Source organism: Fimicolochytrium jonesii (genome assembly GCF_025526975.1).
Source record: "Fimicolochytrium jonesii strain JEL569 chromosome Unknown EV422scaffold_43, whole genome shotgun sequence".
NCBI lineage: Eukaryota > Fungi > Chytridiomycota > Chytridiomycetes > Spizellomycetales > Powellomycetaceae > Fimicolochytrium > Fimicolochytrium jonesii.
In genome coordinates this window covers 30,880-50,957 of record NW_026515710.1, presented here as the reverse complement: position 1 = coordinate 50,957, position 20,078 = coordinate 30,880, and the positions used below count along the sequence as shown (strand labels likewise).

The following is a 20,078-nucleotide window of genomic DNA, read 5'->3' as shown; positions in this document are numbered from 1 at the left end:
GATGATTCATTCTATTCGGAATGTCACGTGGAAGTGAATTAAATGCTCCTGTCGCTTTTTGGACATTTCGCACTTTCGGAAGGGCTTGCAGGACGAAGGACAGAGGAGCTAGCAACATCCCCTCGGTAATGTCCGCCACTCGCTACTCCTCAAGGGTCGTCCGCAAGGGCTGCAGAGCCACTGCTGCGGCTGCCACCGCACTCTCCGCGTTCACCACCCCGCACTCTGGCTGCCTTCTCCCATTCCTCTCACCCTCCCTCCTCCATTGCCGCCCGATCTCAGTCCGCGCCGCCAGAGCAGCCATAAAGCTGCAACAGCAAAAGCAAGGAAGCAGCGACTCGAAAGCAGCAGAGGAGGCCCGGAAGCAAAAATATAAGAACCTCGCGACGAAGGATGGGACCCGGCGCGGTGCTTCCGACCCGTACGAGCCGGGCACGCTGTTGTCGTCCACAGCTGCTGCCTTGACCGCCGCGAGTAGCCTACCGCTCGATGCGCAGCGAGCAGTGCATTTGTTTCATCGGGCGGCTGTAGAGAGAAACGTCGCAGTCGCCGTCGCAAACTACAGACTACTAGCCGCGCGGGACCTGGAGACAGCACTGCCATTCGATGACCTCGTCAAATTACTACGGATGCTGGGCGAGCCGCTGATGTTATCGGGAGACTACATCCCGACAGAAGCAGACATGGAAACCTGGCAAGCGATCTTCTCGACGCTGAGACGCGTGCGCGTGGGGATCTCGCCGCCGCATATGATCCCTGGAGACGTTTATCGGATCATATTTGTCGCGTGTGCGCGGATGCAGAACACTCTGGGGATGCAGGAGGCGTGGGAGGCAGTGGTGGAGGATCAGGCAAGGCCCGAGGTGCAGGTGTATGACGACGCGATTATGGCGTTTGCAAAGGACGGGCTCATCAAGCAGGCGGATTCCGTTTTCGCTGCGTTGAAGGAGCGGGTGGACATCGCTCCTGGATTCAACACCTATGCCGCGTTGATCAAGGCTCGCGCCGTAGCGGCCGACCTGGATGGGGCTTTGTTGTTGATGAAAGAGCTCCTATCAATGGACGAAAAGATCCCCATCGTCATATTCAACACCCTAATGGAAGCCTACCTGAAAAAACTCATGATCGCCGAAATGGAACATCTCTTCATCCAACTGGACGAGCACAAAACTCTCCCCAACATCATCACCTACCACATCATGCTCGACGGGTACGCCAAGACCGGCGACGCACCCCACGCACTGGCCCTCATCCAACGCATGCGCTCCGAGGTCGAGACCCGCCATCGCCCTGACTGCGCGCCCAACACGGTGACACTCAACATCGTCATGGATCTCTTCCGAAACCTCGACCAGGTCGAAAACGCCGTTGCAATCTTCCACGAACTCACAGCCAACGTGGACAAATCCCAACGTATCCGGCCCGATAAGATCACATTCACGACACTGATTGACGCCTTCCGCCGCCGAAACGACTTGGACTCTATGAACACTTACTTCCACGCCATGCAACACGAGCACGGGATATCCCCCACCGCCGCCCAATTCTCCGTCTTCATGCGCTACTACGCAGACACGGGCGACGCCCGCGCCGTCGTCAAGATCTACACGGACATGCGCGCCCGTAAGATCCAACCGATCCGATCCACCTTCCTCAACCTCGTTCGCGCACACGAGATCGCGGGACAACCCGACGGCGCGGCGAGGTGGTACTGGGAAGCCCGGAAACGCGGGTTGACCCCGAACATCGGGACCGTCAACGCGGCGTTACGTGCGCAGTGCGCCGTCCCCGCCTCCGCACACCCGACGTTGATGACGGTCGTGCAGGATATCTACACCGACGCCCTCCGCTGCGACAAGGTCGACACCTCGTGCGTCACCACCCTCCTCCAGGCGCATCTGCGCGCGGGGAGCAGTGTGAGCAGAGTGGTGGAAGGGGTGTATGAACGGGAGTTTGAGCAGAGGGGGGTGAAGCCGGACCAGGGGACGCTGATGGTGTTGATCAACAGGGGGATGCGGCGGGAGGAGGTTGTTGCGGAACGGATGGGGAGGGAGGGGGCGGACCCGACGACCTGGGATCCGATCATCGCGTATCTGCAAACCAGGCGCGCGGATCCCGATGCGAAATCGACGCCTGCGGACACCACTGCGACAACCGTCACCACATCCACGGATACCCCGGGCCCGACACCCCCGCCAGCACCCCTCGCACCCCCCACCCTGCACCACACCCTCCACGCCCTCGCAACCCACACCGTCCCGCTCCCCTTCGCACCCCCGCCCGCGAAACTCGAAGCCCGCGCCCTGCTCCGCGTCTACCGCGACGTCGTGCACGCCCACCCCAACAGGCCCGTGTCCGCGGCCGTGCTGTATGCGCTTGCGAAACGGATGGATGAGCTGCTGGGTGCGGTTGATTGGGCCGGGCTGCTGGGGTTGACGACATGGGCGGGTGGCGAGACGGGCGTTGCTGCCGAGATGGAGGGGCGGTTGGAGGCATCGGAGGCGGACGGGGATGTGCCGAAGGACGCGTGATGGATGGCTCCTTTCCCACCCACCTATGTGATTTTTTGTGTTGTGGAATGGCGTAATGCAAATCATGTGCGTGTAGACTAGATAGATGCATAGAATGGGGACGCATCGACATACAGTCACTCTTTGCCACCCCCGCCTCTAAAATGCCGCACCATGACCTCAACCTCCCCACACGAAACCCACGCCAAATCCGAATCAAGAGAGAAAAAGAAAAGGGCAGCTCAAATCATATTCACAATAAAAAGAAACACAAAAGCGGAAGGGGGATTTCACACTACATCACGAAAGGTTGGTAACCAACAGGGCTCCCCGCAGCGAGTGGTGGCAATAAATTTACGTGAGAGAGGGATGTGAGTGGGCGTAAAGATGTAAGGTGTTGTTGGGGTGGGGTGGGGTAGGGGTGTGGCATCTCGTTTCGACGAGACGACGACGTGATGGTGTGCGATGCGGGGTATGTGGGAAATCTACAACTCATCATGATCGGCCGGCTCCTCACCCTCGCCACCGGCTCCACCCTGAGAGTACAGCTTGGCGGTGATCGGGTTAACGATGGCCTCCAGCTCCGCCTTGTGCTCCTCAAAGTCGTCCTTGCCGGCTGAGCCAGAGTGGGACTCGTACCACTCCTGCGCCTTCTTGACCGCGTCGAGGATCTTTTTCTTGTCGTCGGCTTCGAGCTTGGATCCCAAACCAGAGTCGTCGGTGACTTGGTTCTTGATCGAGTAGACGTAAGAGTCAAAGGAGTTCCGGGCCTCGATGTTTTCCTTCACCGCCGCGTCCTCTTCCGCGTACTGCTCGGCTTCCTTGACCATCCGCTCAATGTCTTCCTCAGACAGGCGTTGCTTGTCGTTCTTGATCGTGATCGACTCGGATTTGCCGCTTCCCTTCTCGACCGCGGACACGGTGAGGATACCGTTGGCGTCGAGCTGGAATGAGACTTCGATCTGGGGCACGCCGCGCGGGGCGGGGGGGATGCCCGTGAGGTCAAACTTGCCGAGGAGGTTGTTGTCCTTGGTCAGGGGGCGCTCGCCCTCAAACACCTGGATGAGGACGGTAGGCTGGTTGTCGGCGGCGGTGGAGAAGATCTGGGACTTTTTGGTGGGCACGGGGCTGTTGCGGGGGATGAGCTTGGTCATGACGCCGCCGGTGGTCTCGATACCGAGGGTCAGGGGGTTGACGTCAATCAGGATGACGTCCTGGAACTCCTTGGCCCCGCGCATGATACCGGCTTGGACGGTGGCGCCGTATGCGACGGCCTCGTCGGGGTTGATACCCTTGCTGACCTTCTTGCCGTTGAAAAAGTCCTCGAGGAGTTGTTGAACCTTGGGGATACGGGTGGAACCACCGACGAGGACAATCTCGTGCACGTCGGCCTTTGTCATGCCAGCGTCCTTGAGGACCTTCTCGACGGGCTTGAGGGTCTTTTTGAACAAGTCCATGTTGAGTTCTTCGAACTTTGCACGGGTGAGGGTCTCGGAAAAGTCCTGACCGTCCTGGAAGGATTCGATTTCGACGCGGGTGCTCATGCCGGTGGAGAGGATACGCTTGGCCTTTTCGACCTCACGCTTCAGCTTGCCCATGGCCTTGGGGTCCTTGTGGCAGTCCTTTCCAGTCTTCTTCTTCCACAGCTTGGCGAGGTGCTCAATGACACGGTTGTCGAAATCTTCACCTCCCAAGTGTGTGTCACCGGAGGTGGCGAGGACTTCAAAGACACCGTCGTCGATGGTCAAGAGGGAGACATCGAATGTACCACCTCCGAGATCGTACACGAGAACGTGTTGATCGCCCTTCTTGTCCAGACCGTAGGCAATGGCAGCCGCAGTGGGCTCGTTGACGATACGCTCGATTTCGATACCGGCAATGACACCAGCGTCTTTTGTGGCTTGACGCTGGGCGTCGTTGAAGTAGGCGGGGACGGTAACGACAGCGCGAGTGACCTTCTCACCGAGGTAGTCTTCAGCAATGTCCTTCATCTTGTTGAGAATCATGGCGGAGACTTCTTCGGCGGTGAAGACCTTCTTTTCACCCTTCACGGTGACTTCGATTCCTGGGCGCTTGTCCTTGTTGACGAGCTTGAATGGCCAGTGCTTTGCGTCCTCCTTGACCTCCTTGTCGGTAAAGTGGCGACCGATCAGACGTTTTGCGTCGTAGATGGTGTTGTAAGGGTTTGATGGGGCTTGGTTTTTTGCGGCATCTCCGACGAGACGCTCGTCGTCCGTGAAGGCGACATAGGATGGTGTGATACGGTGACCTTGGTCGTTTGCGATGATCTCAACTTTTCCGTTCTTGAACACTCCGACACAACTAAAATCATATGGGAAGGGGAAAGTGGAATGTGAGTGGGTGTGTTCCGCTCGACACGGGAGTGTTGAATCCAGAACCGTGCTTAGGGGAAGCATTGCGGCTCGCAAAGGCGTTCGGTCTCCCACACGGAACCAAGGCTCGCTCCGCTAGGAACCTCAAGCATTCCTGCGCCTACGGCCCAATCCTCAAGCAACAGCTTGCTACCTCGCTCCGCTCGGAACGACCGCGGTACGCACCTGTAAGTAGTACCCAAATCGATACCAATGATGGGACCCTTGTCCTCTTCGGCAGTGTCGTTCTTTGTGTCCTCAGCAGCCACGCCAGCGATGAGGAGAGCGACGACGATGACGAAAGCGAGGGCGATCCAACGCGCGGGCGAAGATCTCGCGGAAGTCCGTGACCGACGGACCATTGTGCTGTTGTTGGTGGGTTGTTGGGAGAGTGAGTGAGTGGAGGGAGAGGGTGAGTGAGTGGAGGGAGAGAGTGAGAGGGAGGACAGCTGTCAGAGTGAGACCAGGTGGGGGATGCGGTTGAGGGGGGGGGGGTTCTCTTTTATAAGGCGGACATGCAGGGAAGCGCGCAGAACTCTTTCGTCTGACTTCCTCTCTCTCTCGAGTCTCTAGAGTCTCTGAGTCTTGCCGTGTGCGCCAGCGAGTGATATGGGATGCGCTGATTGGCTGCGACCGCGCTCATTGCATTGCCACGTCGCTCGCTGTCTCCTCCCCCCTTGTAAGTTCTGCCCACTCGCTGGGACAACACGCAACACCCCTGCCATTGGCTCGCTACCCATTTCATTTCAACTCACTCCCCCCACGTGAGCACTGAGATGGTTGAATGCGCAGTGGCTTGGGAGGCTGTGCTTGTGGCTTGCTTTCACGAACAGTGATCTAACATGGAACTAACACCCGACGCGAGCTACCACTACTGTAACCCCCCCCCCCCCCCCTCGAACTTCCGAACTCGCCTGTTTCTCCATCTTCCAATTCTCGGTCGGTGGACATTTGACATCTGAAGCACCCACTCCTCTCGAAAAAGACGACCACCATGTTCCGTGCCTCAGCCGCCCGTGCTGGCGCCTCCTTCCGTCGCAAGGCTGCTACTTCAGCCCAAGCACGCCCTTTCACTTCCGCATCCACTCCCAAAGGTATGCGTTAACAGCCACCACCCTGCATATTCATCATGTCCTCGCCTAACCTCTGTTCTCTTACTTAGCCCGCACATCCGCCCCAAAACCTACCACCTCCCCATTCGCCGCCCGCTCCGCATCAACCCCCTTTCCCTTCCCTACTCACGGCGTCGCTGCTTCCTCAATACCTTCTCTCAACACTCTGGCAACTCGTGCTCAGAGTACGACTGCCGGTGCTGGTGGCCCGGCATTGCCTGCGCTCGGCGGTATGATCGAGGCCGGGGATGGCGATCTCGAAGCAATACTAGAAGCCGCGGGTGATATTCCGGTGGTCGTTGATTTTTATGCAAAGTACGTGTGGCGAAATCGAGCGACGGCGAGACCGAGTGACGGCGAGACCGAGCGACAGCGAGAGAAATTGGTTTGGGATGAGGAGGGCCGAGCGGGATTGCAGGCGAGCGAAGCGAGCCCCTGTCTTCAACTGTGAGCGATAGCGACTTTGCTACCGTTTCGCTCAATCATCAACCAACCCACCCTCCGCTTCAATTCGCTTCGCCTCACGTTTACTAACCCACATCCCCCCTTGTTTAGCTGGTGTGGCCCCTGCAAGATGCTCACTCCAATCCTTACCGCCTCCATCAAAACCCAAGCCAAGACAATCCTCGTCAAAATCAACATCGACGAAGCCGAGCAGGTCGCCGCCAAATACGAAATTGCGTCGTTGCCGACCGTCAAGGCATTTGTGCGGGGACAGGAGGTCGATTCGTTTATTGGGAGTAGGGATCGGAGGGGCGTTGAGAAGTTTTTGGAGGGGGTTGTTGGGAAGTGAGATGGATGGGGAAGTTTGGGGAGACAGTATTGGAAGGAGGAGATGATTTGCGAGAGGCGCGAGCTGGCGTCGAGGGCGAAAGCTATGCGCATTGCCCAACCGCACGAATTGCCAGCGTGTCGCTCGCCACATAGCATCGAGCGCCTTCCATCCGCACATCATACTAGAACCATCAACACATGTCTTCTACACCCCGTACGGACGTAGTACCAAGAACACAGGTCATTGCATTCTTAAAGAGTTCAGGACCAGGCAGTTGGGCTTTCGAGTGAGATTTCCTGATGTGGGCGCACCAAACTTGCTTTCTTGACTACGGTGATGAATCTACACCGTTTCGAAGTGTCGATCACCGTTCATGCATATGTTATGCTGGCCGTGGACACCATCTGGATTTTACAGCGGGTGGACGCGTCTCCAACCTCTCCCACACCTGCTCAACTTCTGCAACAACTTTGCTGGCAGGCTCCGATCTCCCCCAAGTGCAAAAACAACCTCGCATTCCTCGTATCCTTTACCCAAGTTCGAACAGCACAGTCCAACACCCCGACGAAGAGCCAACCAGCAGCACCCTTTCCCCACCCGGGTTTTCACACCCGCCTTCCAAAACCGTCATGCCACCCTCCAACCCCCCCTCGGAATCCGGCTTCAAATACTACACCCTCCGCACCCTCACTCTCCTCAAAACCTGGTGGCTCGCCCTGCCCGTCGCCTCCTCCCTCACGATCCTCATCTGCACCCTCGCAACCGTCTTCGACGCCACCCGCTTCTTCTACGACATGGGCGTCTGCCCCGGCCTTATCGTCCGCCACACCTGGCCCAACATCTACCACCTCCTCACCGCGCAATGGTTCCACCAGAACATATCGACGACATTGCTGAACGTCCTTTTTTTCCCGCCGTTGAATAAGATGTTGGAGACGCAGAGGGGCTCGTTGCATAGTGTGAATTTCGTGCTGGTGGTCGGGTTCTTGGGGAGTGCGGTTTATGTCGGGGTGGAGGCGTTGGGGTATGTGCTCTGGGGGAGGGAGAGCTGTATGGGTGGGCTTGGGGCGGTGATGTATGCGTTGTTGACGGTGGAGGCGAATGAGAAGGCAGGGGCTTTCAAGACCAGGAGGTATGTTACATCGATCCATGGCGGACGTTGGAAGGTTGTTTTTCCTCTAATCGCTTTATTGTTTTTTACAGGATATTCGGCATCCCCCTCCCCGGCGCCCTGTACCCCTGGCTCCTCCTCATCCTCTCCAAACTGATCCTCGACTCGCCCTTCATCTACAACCTATCGGGCATCCTCGTCGGGCTGCTCTACTACATCGGCGCGCTGAAGTTCCTGTTTGTCCCCGGTCGCGCATGGCGGTGGGTGGAACAGAGGGCGCCGGTGCGGTGGATCGCGAAGAGCGGGGCGTTTGTGCGGACGCCTGAGGAGAGCGTCGCGTTGCCGACTACTGTGGATGATGTGGAGGGGTAAAGTCTTTGGTTGGGATGGGGCCGATGGAGGAATGCGGTATTGAGATCTCACACCATTGTACATTTCCCACAGCGCACCAAACCAACCGGGCCCCTTCGCACGCTTCCGCGGCTTCTTCACCGGCTCCCGGGGGGACTACCAACCCATCTAAACCCTGCCTCATCCATTCCTTACTTGGACCCCCAGCATCACCCTATCAAGTTTTCCTCCCCCTCCCCCCAATTCTGCTTCCTTCCGTGTGTGTTCACCTCCTTTACCGCACACCCGCCTTTTGTCTTCCAAAACCTTTTACGAGAAGCCCTCATACGTAGACCAGCTTCCGCCCCCCCAAACAAAACCTGTTTGTGAATTTTGTAAATAGCCTGGCACGGAGACTCCTGACACACCAGAAACCGAAGTCTCTTCTCGTATGTTTCCCCGTTTTTCCAAACGCATATCACATGTCGGGTTGGGTATGCTGATCCGGGCAGGTTTGGAACAGGAAACGGATATGATCGGTGATGGAAAGGTGCTTGTTATTTGAAGGCAGGGACGCCTGGGCTTTGGGGAATCGACAGGGTACCTCGACGGGGCGTCCGAACCCCTCGTCAAAGGACCGTCAAGAAGTGTCTAGCCAATTCCCACTACACACATCGCTCCCACACCCTCCTTCGTTGGATAGATCTATATACACATTGCTCAGAACACACCATGCGCTTGGGCAAAGGATCAAATTCCGTTTCTCCGTTTCTACAACCCAAAACATCTCGTTTCTGGCCCTTCAGCGCCCCAACCTCCGGGGGGGGACTTGTTTCGTAAAATATCGCTGTTTGCTGTTGCCGTTACAGCGAGGATGGTGTTACTGCAGCCTCCCCTTCGGCCTCCCTCCCAGCCTCTAGGGCTTCGCTGTGAGGTCGAATCCACGCGGATAGATGCGGATTTGTACGGGTACATACATAGCTTCCGGTCCCTGTCCAGCGGGTCCTCTTCTTCATCCAGCGACTCGGTCCGGTCGCCGCCTTCCGTCTCGCCGTGGGGAGGTGGCTTCATCTTCGGGCCTCCCAGTCTTCGGGTGCCGGTCGTCATCATCGTCGTCGTCTTTCAAAGTTTCATCTCTTCCGGCGAGGCATTGTAGAGATGATGTGGTTGTAGAAGTAGTTGATGATGTGTTGGTTCTAGATGTGGTTGATGATGTGGTTGTAGAGATGATGTCTTGGTTGTAGAGAAGCGAGCGTTGGGGAGAGGGCCACAAACGGGATAAAATCCAGCAACGGGTATATTGACAGGATTACGACAGCGCGTGCATATTCGGCGGGCATGCGACTTTACCTGGTCACAACACACTTACCTGACTATACCTGACAACTCGTGCGGTCGCCTCCTTCGGTTTCCCCGTCATCGTCGTCGATCTGCATGTCGTCGGATTCGACCGACTTGAGACTCTCGACTAGTTCCTTCGCGTGCTGGGTAGCGGGCGCGGTGATGGGCGTAGAGTGTACGCAGGTGGCGACCTGCCTCTGCGTGGTCCGCCCCATCCAAGGCCCGACGGCGAATCTTACAGAGTGCTCGCAGCGACGGCTTCGCGGGTATCGGGCGCCGCGGTGCGCCGAGAGCAGGCGCAGGTACCCCCCAGGTTCGTCTCCAGGTTCCCCAACATCAACCGCATCGACATCGATGACATTCCCGGTCTGCTCATTCCCCATCTGTCGAAAGGCTTCGCCCCATCTGCGTGGCCACAATGTCGATCAACGAGCCGAAGTGCTTGACAACCCGTTCCCAGACTTGCCCATATGAGAGGCCGTGCTTGCTCGCCAGCTTCTCAGTCTTCAAGCACAATGATGCGTGCGAGGGCAGCTCTGTGTTCGGTACCCCGAATTTCCTGAGGCTCTTGATCACCTTTCCGCGAGTGACCAAGTTGTGGAAAGTGGACCTCCTGATGCCCCATTTCCTTGCGCAATAGTTGCCGATGCTATGATAATCCTCTTTGTTAGAGAGTTATCGACGATGGTGTGGATGGCCTTGCACAATTCAAAACAGCCTGGTGATGCTGACTCTGTCATCTTGAGTCCGGGTTGATTTTTGCCTCCCACAATGCGAGAGTGTTTGCCATGATGGTGATTGTGTTGCTTGTATGCTATGCGCTTGTGTCTTCCTTTCCTCAGCAATGAAGTTATTAGTGAACCCGTCTCATCAATAACGACCGCCGTCGAGTTTGCTGCCGCACGTTCACTCCCGAAGCGTGCAAACGGGGGGCGCATGTTGGTGTTCAAGGGATAATCTGCACTTCCGCCCCATATCGCGGTGCTGACACACTCGCCATCCCCGGCCGCCAGCCCAGCCGCTCCCCACGAAAGCACCAAAACGCCCAGAACCTGCCACTTCGGCTCCCCTCTCCACAGCGCCTGTGGCAAGGGCTGAACATCCACCTTCTCCCTCGCCTCCATTGACGCCGAAAGCAGGCGGACCATGGTGAGAAACCCGACGGACCCCCCCACATGGACTCCCCCGGCGACTCGTTAGGCTTATGTTGTTTTCGCACGAGAACCACACGGGTATGGTCCCCTCCTTGTGGCGGGGCTACGTCCGTGGAAACCGACTGGTCGGATTTGGGGCCTTGTGTTCCTCGAGGACGCGTGTTGAGTGTTGAGGACCAGGTTGAGGACCTTCCCGGGCTGCGAGACGCGTTTTGACTCTCATAGCACCTTTCGTTTTGGCCTTCGCAGAATTTTCATGTTGGGCGGGGACATTAATCCCCGTCAGACTACGGTGGGAGGGTGAGTCTGCAACCAGTCCTCCCCTGCATCAGTCCAGCAGTTATCAATCAAGTTGAGGAGGTCATCGCAACCGCGCCCAACGCGTTGCCCGAAAGATCCAATAGGCTAAGCGGTTCCCAGTGAACGCCGTCTAAGGTCCCTCGGCCGGGCTCCAGATTCTGACCGTTGAGGATGCTTGGAACGGCAAGCTTTATGGGCGGACGGGCGCGCGTCTCACAATACCATCACTGGCCCTGGTCTCGACAGTCTTCCAGTCGACCCGGAAGTGAAGGGTGCGAAGCGAAGTGATCAGGTGTCGAATGTATCTTCATTGTCTGGATTCAATTGCTCTCCGGCATGTCGTTCCGATACAGCCTGAGCGACTTGGTGCGGAACAGCGAAGTACGACCTTCCGCCGTTTCCCGACACTTCGCCCTTCGCGCAGTTCAAATGGGGAAGGCGACCTGTGGCGTATGGCACCATGTCGAGCATAGGCAACAGCAGCCGGTAAGCATGTTCTATCCACAGAAGACATGAGGTGGATAATGCCGCTTTGACTGGAACCGTCCGTATCTCCGCATCCTGGGCTGGCCATCATAACTGATGCGGTATTGTCGCTGTCCAAACGCAAGCGCATACACATATTCGGACGCCTCGCCTCATCTAAATGCGAATACCTGGAGCGCAATATATTGACCCCTTTCGTTCCTGTTGGCCGATGCATTTCCATCCTGTCGTGGGTCACACGAGTGGGGCATTTCGAGATGCCTTGCGCCCTGCATTCAATGTCTTCCGCATGGTAGCGTTGCCGGAGGTGAACAGTCGGTGGTACATTTACTTTTCCTGCGGTTCTGATTTTGCCCACCGGCGAAATTTGCCCATTGCATCTTTTTCCGAGACAACGTCCATCTGAAACTCGCGTCCTCTTGCCAAATAGAGGCGAACGCTCCCAGCACTCGTCCGTCGAACGATCTGCGTAAAGCAACCCAATGCGTGTCCCTAGTGACAGCCATGACGCCAGCCTCCACCCAAGGCTTGCCCGGTATCGGGATACCAAGTCCACTGCGACCACAAGTCCAGCACTGGTCTCAAGGCTCCCCATTCCGTCATAAAGAGCATCACACGGACCTGCGAAGCAAATCCATTCTGATTCCATATTTCGGCCCACAACTTCAATTCTCCACTGATGGAACGCTTCCCTCGTGTGGTGCTTCGCGAGGTTTGTTATCCCGAACGGCTTGGTATCGATGATGTATCGCGAGGAGAGTCCCACGAAATAAGTGGGTTTGGTCGTCAAGAATGCGGCTTCCGCTATGAAATGTTAATTGTCCTCCGGCGAATGCATCTTGTCGTTGCGGCTGACGGAGTCTTCAACTTGAGGAAGCAGTATCGCCATACCTGTTGGGCGAGGTAGAATACGTCGAGTACCTCTCCAGTTGCGGGACCCGGCAGAATTCGCGGGTCTTATGTCTGGCGTCGCGTATCGTGCGCAGCTTAGGTCTCGGGACAGAAATTGTGCCAGAACTGTGTGTACCGTGCGGCACCCATAAACGATTGCAAGTGCCGTACGATACACACAAGTCCGATCATCGAGATATGGCTTCCCGCAAACAAGAGCAAAGAAACCCGCATCTCTAGTGTCCGCCTTCAGAGCCCGGGGCGCTAGTTTCCAGGCAGGCCGTAAACCCCACCCGCTGGGCGCCATGTCCTTGAAAAATGACATCTCGCCACCTGTACAGGAGTTGTGCTGGTCAATAACCACACGGTCGAGGGCAAGCCATGAGGCGAACCATCCCAAGCCGCGCACAACAGTTCCGCCATGTGAGTCCGAAGGTTCAAACTGGTGCCTATCGGCACGTATAGTCCGCGGCGGCATCGCCCAAACCAAACGGCGGGAAAGGGGCTGCGCTGATTGTGAATCGCACGCGGACCATGCCATCGCTGTCCGCCACTTGGCGGCCGCCGCTGTTCTCCACTTGCCCACCGTCGTTGTCTTCCCCTTCCTCCGCCGACCCGTGGTCGTCGTCTTCTCTTCCCCTTCCTCCGCGGACCCACCCTCTTCACCGTCTTCCTCGCTGTCATATCTCGACACACATGGGAACAGGTTCTTGAAAGCTTCCGGGATCTGTGCAACGACAGACGACACAATCTCCTAGGCAACATCGGCTTCCTCCGCGCAGTCAGTACCCGTCCTCCAGTGACTTGATCTGTCAACCAAGTCAGCGACGTCTGCAACCATCCTCACATTCGGGACGGGCTGTGGCTCCCCGCCTGCCTTCATAACTGCATAATCGTCGGGGGGGAACAGGCGCAAGAGCGAGCATCAAGTTGGCCGGTCTAGCCCTCGGATGCCCGGAAGGTCGGCAATAAGCAACTCGTCAGACGGGCGTTCGTGTAAATTTGCCAGTTTTCACTCTCAGGTCAGAAGATGAGCGTTTCGAGCCACGAGGAACCCCTCCCCTCTCACCGCTTATGCGCCAAGCAGCTCATTGGAACCCATCCAGAGTTACGCGCATATTGCCGATGATATGCCCGGGATGCACCCACTGGCTTGCCGCCGACTAGAGATGACCCGTCCTCCAACCGGTCAAAGCTAAAGGAGAGTGGTGGATCGCGGGCCTATTTTTCCCTCGACTCCCGAGATGGCGCATCTGCGCTGCTGCCGGCTCAACGCTAGGTATCCATCTTCGGTCGCAGTGTTTCCCACAGCGTTGCCGAGTACGCGCCAACTCGAAAGCGGGATGGGACTGGTTCGCGGCATACGGGGCATTTGGGGTTGTCGTCGAGGCTGTTGGTGAGCATGCATTCAAAGCTGATTTTGGCAACTTCGGATGTGGTGAGGCGTCTCGCGGTAGGTACTCGCCGCTGCAATCTCTTTCGATAGGGCGGCAAAAATGGCACACAGGGTGTTGGCCATTCGCAAAGCACATCAAGCGCAGATTGTCGCGCATACGTCGGGGAGGCCGGGCATCACTCGTTCCAATGAGACGGGAGGGCGTTCCGGGATCAGACATGTGAGTGTGAGTAGGAGCCACAACTCACGAGACTCGGCTAGCTCAGCTGCCGCTCAATTCGCAACCCATTCTACCTCTGGCGTTTTGATTGGTCAACAGCAAAGGGCTGGCCTGGATCGAAGAGAGACGACGGAACGGTCGATGTATGAGGTTGCAGTCTTCGTCACAACCCCTTCCACCCTTCGGCAACCCACACCCTGCTCCCCGTCAATACACAAGTTCCTTCACCAGCTCGTTCAGGTCGGTTCGAGCTTCCAATACCAAGGGATCTCAAGGGTTGCGCTGCACAGGGGTTTACGTCTCTGAGCATGGAGGTCAGATCCAGTGGTCCGTACGAGGCGTTCAGGTATGGTGTCTGTACTTCAGGTATGGTGTCTGGAAAGTCGTTTTCGAAAGATACATCCATCTCAAGGGCGTCGGCCCGATGGAAGAGGGGATTATCCATGGGGTCTTGTCCGTGGCCTTCGCCTCCAATGCTGCTATCGCGTCGGAAAGAGCACTGACCGCTCTTGCTGGGGATGCTACCCTCACCATTCTCGTTGGGGATATCATTCCCGTGGGAGACATCCATCCCATCCAACCCATCGTCGTTGAGGCGATAATGGAGATCGGGGCGATCCACAGTTTCGTCAATGCCCAAATAGTTGTGGCATCGTAAGCACCCGGTCCGCGAAATGCCCCTTGCCTATCCCCAAGGATCTCTGTTAGTGCCTCTGTTAGGCGTCCATCGCCTTCGAAAAAGACAGTGGACACCCATCGTCCGAAACTCCCGATCCAACAATCCTCTCCACGAAGCGGTAAAGAGAGCCAAGCCGACGAACAATCCAAGTCCATGGTATCACCGGTGCCAACCAGGGGGAGTGATGCGCTCCAAAAGCGTTCAGAGCGCTCACAATCCTAGCGGAGGTGACGACGCAAGACAGGGCTTGTTCGAAAGAGGCCCAAGCGATGAACCCTTTCGTGTCCTCGTGTAGGGACGCCCGCACCATAGAGGCGATCCCATGAGTGCGGGCGGGAAGAGGAAGAGGCCGAGGTTCGGGGTGGTGATCGTCAGCATGGCGGATCAAAGTCGTGCGTATGGGTCCGCACACAAAGGTCTGGGTCCACAATTGCGCGCCAGTGTCTTGCGTCTTGTCGGAACACTCCCGCATCTGCTCCGCTCCTGTGTGAAACGGGTACTTAAACCCTTGAGATGACTTCTCTGCAAAGGAAAGATGACGACAAACATCCCTATCGACCATGACTCGGCAGACCAAAGTTGAGCCGAGCAATGATTTGATGTGTCGGAGGGCGCGCCGCCTTGGCACCACTTGCGCCACTTAGTGAGGTGATAGTTCCCGGTCTTCAACGACTTTGACCCCAGGTCCGCGGCGCGAAGGGTCGGATGGGGATCTGCTCGGTTTCCGCTATGATTGCACCTTGAATCAAATCATCACGCTAGGACCAAAGTCATATCAGCGTTGCCGTGGGTGCGGGGGAGTAATGGCCCCCGGTCTGAAGGTCGGTTCCTGGCACACATCTTGGCATCAGATTTTCCGAGGCACCTGCTGCAACCGCTTCCGGCGGCTCCATGAAATGTAGACCAAGAGTGGCTGAAGCCTTGTCTCCTACGAAAATCTCGGAGGCGTCGGAGAGACGCCGCCCGTCGAAGGTGTTTCTGTTGAACAGGTCGGAGCAACAGCAAGTTGGTTGTGAACGTTGTCAATTCGGCATTGGAAAAATCAGTTCGGCTACGGCTCACTCCGTTTAGACGTTTGTGAAGCGACGACTTTTGCTCGGTATACTGGCGCCGAATGTATTTGACCAACGCGTCGTAGAACGGTGATGGTCCTGTCGTTTGCTCCTCTGTGATGTATCGGCAAGTCGCAAGTGCATCCAGAACACATCGCTCCGGGTGTACATCGACCGACATGCGCGGTTCTCTCTTCGACTTCATGGGAACAAGTGAATGATTATCGCCGTTCTGGCAAGCTCCTTTATCTCCAACATCAAGCTCGTCTCCATTCCCAAACTCGTCTCCATTCTCCTCCTCCTCCCTCAACCCATGTCCGGTGAACTCGTGTCCATTCTAACGCAATCCAGTGCATCGAAAAAAGCGAACAGTCTCCCTCTTCCAAGTCCCTTTCTCGGCAGTATCCGGCAGTGGCCGCACCGTTGTCGAAGGAGCGTTCGTAGAACTGGCTGTCGTAGTGGATAGCGCTAACTTTGGCGAGCTGGTCAAGTAACCCAGTTCCACCACCCCACGAACCATCGTTTTCGGGGCCAGATGCGGCAAAAAGGTATTTCATAGCAAAAGGGGCCAGTGTGGCACCCGTCTGTGAAAATCCCATGAAAAAAAATGTCATGTCCCATAATCCCACAATCCTTTGCACTTCGTCAGCATGCACCGAAGGCCATCCATGAATTGCGACTCGAGGACTACATTGAGGGGCCCGTATGGTGCAATGCCCTTTTGGTGGATTGAGACATTTCTGGGCCCCAGTGTTACGTTCGAAAACGCCATCGGGAGGTCGGATGCTCGGTAATTCGCCAGGATCATTTGTAGACTGCCCATATAGACCTCCATTCGATAAGCAACGGCTTCTATCCTCTAGAAAACAACCCAAGTAGGAATAAGGCTTCCTCGACGCAAAGCTGAATCCACAAGCCCCATCTCTTCTTCGCGATTGTGGTGATTCGCGCGTCCTTAGTGGTTTGTGCAAGGTGGAGGGGGGATTGAGAAGGGAAACCGCGAGTCACAGGAGGAGGGAGCCTTCTGACGTCACCCCCCCGTGAGATTTCTCCCTTTTGTCGCCCTCGTCTTTCTTGACTTACCCTCCCTATAAGACTCGCCCGACCACACAAACAACCGCCTATCGTCTCAACACTCAACGCTCAAGGCAAAGAACTAACTCCTCAGAAAGAAATGGCCGAACTCCCACCGCCCGCAGACCTGGCCCTGCTTGACGACCTGGACCACGCTGACCCAAACTCCATGAACGACCCTCTGGCTGACCTCCTCAACCCCCAAAAAGAACGTCAAACAACAGTAACAATAACAACCTCAACTCCCAATGAAACAACATCAACAACAGCATGGATCGACAACGGGGTTGTCGCATCAACGCACACACCCCTCCTACTATCCAGCCTACCCCCATCCACATCCCACGACCCAATCTCACCCCTCTCCCTCCCCGCAACAGCCGCCGACGAAATCCCCATGCTCCCCGTAGAAGCCGTTGAATCACTCCCCGCCCGAGCACTCTCGAATTCCGAAGAAACCCAGCTGCTACGTGAGAAATCAGAATTGTTGCGCGAACGATCGCCTAAATTGCCTTATCGCCCGGCGATGAAGTTCACGCCGGAGATTAGTCTAAGCGATGTGGGTGATGCCGCTCCAGCGGCAGGTGTAACGATGACGACGACGACGACGGCGGCGGCGGCAATTCCGAATGTGGTGCAGCAGGTCAAGATTGTTGAGGAGGACATTGAACCGCCGCCCCCACTGCCGTACAGGGACCAGGATGGGGTCAAGATGGGGCTTAGGAAGAGATTGAGTTGGAGTGCGAAGAATGTGGTCAATAAGCAGAAGGGGGTGTTGAGGAAGGTTAAATCGGGGGTTATTGAGGTAAGGTCTGACCACATTGCGCCAGACGCGCAATACTCCCCTCACCACGTATTGTTCGTTGGTGCGTGTTACTGGTTGACGCTCGATGACTGATGGTTGACGTTCGATGGTCGATGGTGGATGGTTGAAGATGGTTGATGACTGACTGATCATTCGTTCATGGTATGATAGTCTTGGCGCAAACAAGTCGACTCCACAAAAGAGTTCGTGCACGTCTTCACCGAACCTTACGTCCCTGCTCCCGTGCACTACACCAAATCGCTTTCCATCCGCAACATGCGCGAGGCCGGCTCACGCTTCCAGGACGCGGTGGAACCATATATCGATTGTATTGAGGCTGTCATTCGCGTGTCCAGGTGGGAGGATCCTTATAAGACTGGCGGGGTCGCTATCGTACGTTTTCCGCCACAATCTGTTTTGCAGAATCCTAGGATGCATGTGCCAAACTCACACCCTCTCTTCATAGATCTACTTCTGGTCTTGGTACACCTCCATCCTCAGTTATCTGCTCGTCGCCTCACCCCTCCTCCTCCTCCTCACAACCTACGCGCTGCACCAAAACCTGTTCCCCTCCCTCCTCCACCCCCCAGCCAAAACCAAACCCGCCGAAGCAGCAACAACCTTTGGCGCCGCAGCCGGGTTCGCGAGCGCCGCGACGGAGAGTATCGGGTTTGCGGTGCATGCTGCCCCTGCGAGCGCGGCGGCGTGGTGGAGGGCTTTGGGGGATTTGTATGGGACCGGACGGGAGGGGTTGGGGCTTTTGGAGGCGGCGAGTGAGGGGTTGGAAAAGTTTAAAAAGTAGGTTTTGGGGCGCGGGGTGGATTCAGACGTTGAGTTGGGTTGATGACTGATAGTCTCTTTTTTGGGGTGTAGTCTGGTCAGCTGGAAAGCACCCGACAAAACCCTCAAAGCGGGCGCAACCTACGCATTTGCCATCATCGCGCTGTCCATGATCCCCCCGCATCTCATCATTTCCCTCGCCGGTACGTTCAGTTTCTGGTAATCTCAATACTCATCCCACCCTCTTATTTTATATTCCTCCCCCCCACAGAACTAGCATTCGGCTGGTATTTCTTCATCCTCCTCGGCCTCAAACACCACTTCCCGGCCTTCGCCGCGCGCTCCGCCGCTCAAGGCGACATGGTGTCGCGTTTTTTTGAGGGGGTGCCTAGCGATGCGGATATCAGAGCGGCGGAGGAGGAGGAAAGGAGACGAGAGAGGGAGAGGTTGGAGGTTGCGTTGGGGTTGGCGGAGAAGCCTGTTGAAAAAGTATGTCATACCTCCGGGTTTGTCGTTTATCTACTGACGTGGCTGTCTAACTCAATTGTGGCATTCTTCAAGCTCTACGAAACACCATGCATCCTAACACACCCCACCTCCATCCTCGACTCCTCGTACGGCGACCTCATCATCACGCCCGACACCCTCCATTTCCAACCCCGCTTCGAGAACAGTGTTGCGAACCCGCTTGATATCAGTTGGACGGACGTCACGGGCGTGAGCAGGGTCAGGGTGAAGAGCTGGGTCTTGGGCGATGGACGGGGTATACGGGTTACTGTGAAATCCATGGGAGAGGGGGGGCTGGAGTCCGAGGTATGTGTGTTTGTCATGAATGTTGATGGGGGGTGTATGCTAACCAGAATGTGATATTTTCCCCCAAAGTATATATTCACAGCCATCCCCAACCGCGCCACCCTCCACACCCACCTCACATCCCACCTCGCCTCTCTGGGTATCACCTTACCCGAAACCCTACCGAGGGAATACTACGACGCGAACTTTGACCCGGACGACGAGGATGACGATGCCACCGTCGATCCAGCCGACGAGAGGACATCCACGCAGGACGATGATGACGCCCTCTCCGACACCCAATCCGTGTCCTCCACGTCCACATCCCTCCATTCCCTCTCCACCAACAACGACACCAGCCCCACCACCGGAACACGACCGAGGATAACGATCACAGACCCGGTCACAGCCTACTCCGCGATCGGGCTCCCGGTGTACACGACGTATAAAGTATCCGTGCCGGCGTTGAATGTGGAGCGGAGGCGGCGGTATCGGGAGTTTGTGCGGCTGCGGGAGGTGTTGGGGGGGAAGGGTGTTGTTGGGGGTGAGGGCGGGAAGGAGGGTGGGGAGGGTAAGGGCAAGACGGATGTGAAAGCAAAAGAGAAAAGCACGTTGGCGTTACCGCCCAAGACGATCATCGGTACGTCCCCCCCCCCCTCGTTTTGTTTTTTCTCGTTCGCGCAATGTCCGGGCGTCCTTGCAATCCAAACATCCGCACTAACACATCGTTCTATGATGGTTTCCCCCCACAGGCCGCTTCTCACCGCAAACGATCGAAAAACGCCGGCGCGAACTCGAGGCGTTTTTGAATGGGCTGGCCGATAGCGCGGCGGTGTGGGGGAGCGAGCCTTGGAGGCGGTTCTTGTTTGGCTGAATGTTTGATTGGGATATGTCATGG

General features: G+C 56.6%; 8 protein-coding genes across 8 annotated transcripts; 4 read left to right on the top strand and 4 right to left on the bottom strand.

Annotated features, from left to right (window-relative positions):
• Positions 1 to 87: 87 nt before the first annotated feature.
• Positions 88 to 2,763, top strand: EV422DRAFT_335852 (uncharacterized protein). The gene has a single exon (XM_053066401.1). The coding sequence runs from the start codon at positions 129 to 131 to the stop codon at positions 2,529 to 2,531; it is 2,403 nt and encodes an 800-aa protein (XP_052920892.1). The 5' UTR covers positions 88 to 128; the 3' UTR covers positions 2,532 to 2,763.
• EV422DRAFT_335894 (heat shock protein 70 family) lies at positions 2,764 to 5,347 on the bottom strand. The gene is made up of 2 exons (XM_053066403.1): positions 5,069 to 5,347; positions 2,764 to 4,832 (listed from the first exon to the last, which is right to left on the bottom strand). The coding sequence occupies exons 1-2, from the start codon at positions 5,242 to 5,244 to the stop codon at positions 2,996 to 2,998; spliced, it is 2,013 nt and encodes a 670-aa protein (XP_052920891.1). The 5' UTR covers positions 5,245 to 5,347; the 3' UTR covers positions 2,764 to 2,995.
• A 451-nt stretch (positions 5,348 to 5,798) lies between these two features.
• EV422DRAFT_547632 (thioredoxin-like protein) lies at positions 5,799 to 7,129 on the top strand. Its single transcript, XM_053071609.1, has 3 exons — positions 5,799 to 5,976; positions 6,045 to 6,309; positions 6,550 to 7,129. Exons 1-3 carry the CDS (start codon positions 5,877 to 5,879, stop codon positions 6,785 to 6,787), a joined length of 603 nt encoding a protein of 200 aa, XP_052920890.1. The 5' UTR covers positions 5,799 to 5,876; the 3' UTR covers positions 6,788 to 7,129.
• Positions 7,130 to 8,660, top strand: EV422DRAFT_547630 (uncharacterized protein). The gene is made up of 2 exons (XM_053071608.1): positions 7,130 to 7,901; positions 7,973 to 8,660. The coding sequence occupies exons 1-2, from the start codon at positions 7,399 to 7,401 to the stop codon at positions 8,250 to 8,252; spliced, it is 783 nt and encodes a 260-aa protein (XP_052920889.1). The 5' UTR covers positions 7,130 to 7,398; the 3' UTR covers positions 8,253 to 8,660.
• Positions 8,661 to 10,074: 1,414 nt separating this feature from the next.
• Positions 10,075 to 11,006, bottom strand: EV422DRAFT_335859 (uncharacterized protein). The gene has a single exon (XM_053066402.1). The coding sequence runs from the start codon at positions 10,697 to 10,699 to the stop codon at positions 10,124 to 10,126; it is 576 nt and encodes a 191-aa protein (XP_052920888.1). The 5' UTR covers positions 10,700 to 11,006; the 3' UTR covers positions 10,075 to 10,123.
• EV422DRAFT_335922 (uncharacterized protein) lies at positions 11,006 to 12,222 on the bottom strand. Its single transcript, XM_053066405.1, has one exon. The coding sequence runs from the start codon at positions 12,138 to 12,140 to the stop codon at positions 11,313 to 11,315; it is 828 nt and encodes a 275-aa protein (XP_052920887.1). The 5' UTR covers positions 12,141 to 12,222; the 3' UTR covers positions 11,006 to 11,312.
• Positions 12,223 to 13,185, bottom strand: EV422DRAFT_335921 (uncharacterized protein). The gene has a single exon (XM_053066404.1). The coding sequence runs from the start codon at positions 12,921 to 12,923 to the stop codon at positions 12,306 to 12,308; it is 618 nt and encodes a 205-aa protein (XP_052920886.1). The 5' UTR covers positions 12,924 to 13,185; the 3' UTR covers positions 12,223 to 12,305.
• Positions 13,186 to 16,739: 3,554 nt separating this feature from the next.
• On the top strand, positions 16,740 to 19,518 carry EV422DRAFT_335765 (uncharacterized protein). The gene is made up of 7 exons (XM_053066399.1): positions 16,740 to 17,608; positions 17,780 to 18,001; positions 18,075 to 18,311; positions 18,375 to 18,406; positions 18,482 to 18,591; positions 18,660 to 18,877; positions 18,950 to 19,518. The coding sequence occupies exons 1-7, from the start codon at positions 16,904 to 16,906 to the stop codon at positions 19,253 to 19,255; spliced, it is 1,830 nt and encodes a 609-aa protein (XP_052920885.1). The 5' UTR covers positions 16,740 to 16,903; the 3' UTR covers positions 19,256 to 19,518.
• The last annotated feature ends 560 nt before the right edge of the window (positions 19,519 to 20,078 follow it).